General features: G+C 40.4%; 1 protein-coding gene across 1 annotated transcript; it reads right to left on the bottom strand.

Annotated features, from left to right (window-relative positions):
* Positions 1 to 1,716: 1,716 nt before the first annotated feature.
* On the bottom strand, positions 1,717 to 3,973 carry LOC105622330 (protein escargot-like). Its single transcript, XM_012203749.1, has 3 exons — positions 3,847 to 3,973; positions 3,072 to 3,158; positions 1,717 to 2,996 (listed from the first exon to the last, which is right to left on the bottom strand). The coding sequence occupies exons 1-3, from the start codon at positions 3,971 to 3,973 to the stop codon at positions 1,717 to 1,719; spliced, it is 1,494 nt and encodes a 497-aa protein (XP_012059139.1).
* Between the last annotated feature and the right edge of the window lie 985 nt (positions 3,974 to 4,958).

Here is a 4,958-nt window from a genome sequence, read left to right as displayed (position 1 = left end):
ACGTACGTACGTACGTACGTACGTACGTAACGTAACTAACTAACGTAACGTAACGTAAACGTAAAAGTAAAAGTAAAGTAAGTACGTACGAACGTACGTACGTACTCTACTACTCTACTCTCTCTCTCTCTCTCTCTCTCTCTCTCTCTCTCTCTCTCTCTCTCTCTCTCTCTCTCTTTATATATATATCTTTTTCAATAATCATAACGAGTCTTTTGTTCTTCTGCGTATAATACAATGACTAGTTTGTTTAAGAAACTTATGGTGAGAGTTTGCGATATGCAAAATATAGAAAATGATAATGCGACATCGTGTGAAGCCGAGATCTTATCCTTTTTCACGCGTTAAATTGTCTTCTTCTTTTCGATTCAGTTGCCCGATGCAGGCAAATTATAATACTTGTATTGTACGTATTTTACTTGCTAACTGTTAAGCTCTAAACTATATACAATTCGCGTGTTAACGCGTGCGAGCGCGCGAATGAGATTCCATTCCGGCGCGACGCGCACGTGGCGCTTTCGCGAATGGCACTTTGGTGCATCGCAGCGTGACAATTTTTGCGAAATTTTATTTTCCAAATTCACGTCGATCATGCTTGAAATGCACCCTATTTTCGAAAATATTTAATTTCATTAAATATTCTCATAAAGTTCCGCTTTTATGTTTGTTGTCTCCGTTTTATTTCAGTAATTAATATAAACAAATTTCGATCGAATCACGAATATAAATAATGCTCGGATGCGCTCGCACGCCGACAAAAGAAACGAAATATAACTCAGAAAAAAAAATGTGCAAATCGTCCTATTTCTCGATCTTTTCGTTTTATGATCGCGTTTTATGTGCTCGAGTGCATTAGAAAATGAAAAAAAATGGCATAAAACATAAAAAAAAATGGCACAGCAGTTTCACGGGACCGCATCACGCGGTAATCGAGCATTTTTTTGTATTTGATATTTCTCACGTGCTCGGAGTGACGTGACCGATCTCTCGGAAGGATGAAATAATCTCTAAGTACTATTATATCGCACACATACAAAATGAGCTACAAAATTATTTATCTCTTAATTGCAGATCTCAAATGATTGATCTCAAATGATTTTTTTCTGGAATTTTTATGGGACAAATCTGTTTATACATTTTTAAAATAGTAATAAATAGATAAAAATTTATAATTTTTCTACAAATAAAATTTGAAGTTAACAAAAATTCAGCAATTAAAAGAGAAATATTTTGTATCATTGTATGTCGTACACTCGTACATCGATATTTACAGCGAAGGATAATAAACAAACAAAACCAACTCTCATGAAATTTTTCGAGATATTGTCTGACGAGTCAACGTTTTAATAATGCGCGTTCGATTCAATCGAGCAATATACTTAATGAAAATATATGGAATTGTGAACTTTTTCCTCACTGTTATAAAATCAAAATGATAAAATTTAATAATTTCTTTTTAAAACCAAAATTAATTTAAAGTTGAAAAAGAATTTTTCATCAAAAATGCAATTCTTCAGAGAATATTTTATAAGCAAAAACTTTAGTTTCTTTAAAGATCACTTTCCTGGAAGGATACAGTCTGATGGCGAAAAGATTAATCGATACTTCGCGAGCGAATCACCAAGATACCAGACTTCACTTACTCGACATTTGTACTGCATTCTAAGGCACTTTGAGACCGCGAAATAAAAACGGGCGACATTTGTCACAGAAACTTTAGCAAGAATAGCCGACTGACACCGGCACGCCGGGACAACCGCCATCCTGATGCTTCGTAAGCAACGACATCCTGCTGAATGTCTTGCTACACCTGTCGCAGGAGTACTTTTTGACGTCGCTATGGGTCTGCAGATGAGCCCTGAGGTTGCTCCTATCGGCAAATGCGCGATTGCAGTGTTGACATCGGAATGGCTTCTCGCCGGTATGCGTCCGGATATGACCCTGAAGCAACCACGGCCTGGAGAATGCCTTGCCACATGTATGGCACTTGCAGGGCAGCGTGTGCGTTCGAATGTGCATTTTCAGTGCGCCCAAACTGACATATACTTTTGAGCAGAACTTGCACGAGAAGGACCTCTTTGCCTGGCCTTGAGCAGCTGCGCAGTGAAACTGCTGGTGCTTCGATAAGCCGGAAAATGTTGAATAAGATTTGGTGCAATTTTTGCATGGATACCTGGATGTCGAGTTTGAGGAAGTATTGGCATTTGTGCTCGGACTGCTTTTCTCTATTTTCGAGTTCATGATGCTGATGTTCGTGATCGTGCTGCCAGCGGACGTGCTGCCAGCGGACGACCGGCCGCTGTCACTACTGGGCGAGGAGAGATCTTCTGGCGTCACGGGAGGCGGAGATCGTAGAGAACCGGAACCCACGGAACTCGTAGGCGACAAACCACAATGATCCGGGCTACTCCAGTGAGGGTAGCTCCTGGCAATGGGCCGTTGGATCGTCGAGCAAGTTAATGCGCCGTGAGGCGGTGGCGAAACTGACGAATGATGTTCTGGAGAAGAGTGCGGATACGCCGGTACCGGGTACGACGAATACAATTCCGCTCCAGGATAGCGATGATAGGCAGGAGGAGCGTATGGCAAATAATGCGAAGGATACAGTGGACCCGTGCGAGTCCAGGCTGGCGTAGGATAATGAGCCAGAGGCTCCACCGGGGGATTTAAATTCAACGGCTCGAGAGGTGCTTTGCTTGCCATAAAATGCAATGGTGCTGATGTCGCCGTCACACCCGCCGTCGGTGTCGTCGTAGAATTGTCATTATGTTGGATTACTTCAACTCGCCCTTTCTTCACCAATGGATGATGGGTCGGCGCAATTCCCGCTGGTGGCGTGATAGTCTTGGTCGGATAGTGATGGTGATAGTGATGTAACTGATGGACGTAGTGCATCGCGTGGTGAGTCGTTGGCGAGGATGGTTCTATCGTTAAAGGTGGAGGAGATGTCTTAAAGATCGGAGGTGGCATCCTGCTGGATGCGCGTTCCTGTGATTCTAATTGTTGTGGCTGTTGTTGTTGTTGTTGTTGTTGTTGTTGCTGCTGCTGTTGTTGATGAGGACTATGATGACGATCCGCAGTTCTACTGAGATCCTCGGGCTTCGTGCTGAGGTTCTCAGGTTCAGGAATATCATCTACTCCTACATCTATTATTTCTTCTGCAACAAACAAGAGACACACGTTCACATACACTGCTAAAGGATATAAAATACAACATATAAAATACAAAGAAAATAAAATAAAAATTTCGAAATAATAAAGTTTATAAATATTTTTCTGATACTTTAGTTTTAATGACTTGATTTAAAAAAAAAGAATTGATCATATATTTACTTCATTATTGTTATAAGAAATATTCAATACAATAAACTGTATCATGTTGATAAATTTTCTCTTCACTTTTTTTTCTTCAACTTTTACATTTACTTTTTTGTTTTCATACTTTCTTCACATATTTGTTGCATTTAAATTTTACACAATTTTTATATATATATATATATATATATATATATATATGTATATATATGTGTATGTATTTACCTACATTAAATGAATAAATAGATGTTATACTAGAATAATAAGAATTTACTAGCAACTTCATCAATAATAACAAAATATTCAAAGTATACGTTCAAAGTTACATATTTATCTATCTTCTCTGTTAATCTATATTTTCGTATCTACTTACATAATTAATTTGATTTAAAAATAAATGAATCAAAAGCAATATATAAACCAAATATATGCTTAAAGAATAGAAAAAGAATAGAAGAAAAAAATAAATTTGAATTTTACATGAAAATAATTTCGAAAAGATTTGTGATAATAATAAAATAATTTTGAAACCTTTAATTGCTTCGGGAGTTTCTTCTTCATCCTCGGATGTGTAATAAAACGGCCGCTTCTTTAATGGGCAATGACTGTAATTATAATTCTTCTTCATGAAGCTGTGCGGCACCTCGTCGACAAGCATTTTGGCACTGTTTGATATTGCGTAAAAGCACTTAAAACGTTTTTCTGATTTATTAACGCTATGCCACTGCGAAGACGCTTATATCATCCTCATTCTTCTCATATGAATATCCGTCATTTAGAACGTTAATCCAATAATCACAGCCTTGCCGAAATCTTGCAAGGCAATAATACGTGGCAATGTCACTGCACTGTTATTTCACACATAAGTCAAGAGTCTTCTCCTTCAAAAGAAGAAACGACACTGATCTTTCTTCAAAGAGATAAGATTAATCTTCACCACACGCTCATCCGAATACAACTGACCGATTGGGAGATACTCGGATAAATCTTGACTCGCGTGAAACACGAAAGAGAAATGCAAGGAATGTTCTATAATGACCACAGCTCAGAACGTTACGGCTGCAAGCCGGTCTCTGACTGGCAGGGGGTTGTGTCAGGGCCTCTTATAACAGGTCGCCCCACCAATGAATTGCAGGTGGCCCGCACGTGCTGCCAAGCCAATACGGGCCCGCGGGCCCCTCGTTACTTGCCAATGGGGGACGGACGGTCGCGGGCCACCAGCCAATCGACCAAGGATATGTTCCACCAATTGTCCCCCACCGTCAGCAGACAACGGCGGGAGGTGCAGGATGTTCGTGAGTGCAACGCGATAGTCCGCTACGCTCTACGTCCTTCCCTTTTCATTCCTATCACCGTTTCTTTCTCTCTTTTTCTCTTCCTATCCCTCCCTCCCATCCCCCCCTCCTCTCACACTCTCACTCTCTCTCTCTCTCTCTCATACTACACGCTTCACAAGTTTCAATGTGTGCATGTTATGTTATTCTGTAGGAGCAGATGCTGTGACCCCTCTTAGGAGACCCTCTCCACGCATATACACACATGTAACAAGGATTCGCGTTCATGCGCGCGCGTACGGGTACATTAGACCCCCCCTCCCTCCCCCCTACCGCGCGAGAGAGCTCGGCGACTCGCATTTTTTATTC

Source organism: Atta cephalotes, assembly GCF_000143395.1.
Source record: "Atta cephalotes unplaced genomic scaffold scaffold00043, whole genome shotgun sequence".
NCBI classification, from domain to species: Eukaryota; Metazoa; Arthropoda; class Insecta; order Hymenoptera; family Formicidae; genus Atta; species Atta cephalotes.
The sequence above is the reverse complement of the archived record's forward strand: the minus strand, read 5'-3'. Positions and strand labels throughout refer to the sequence as shown.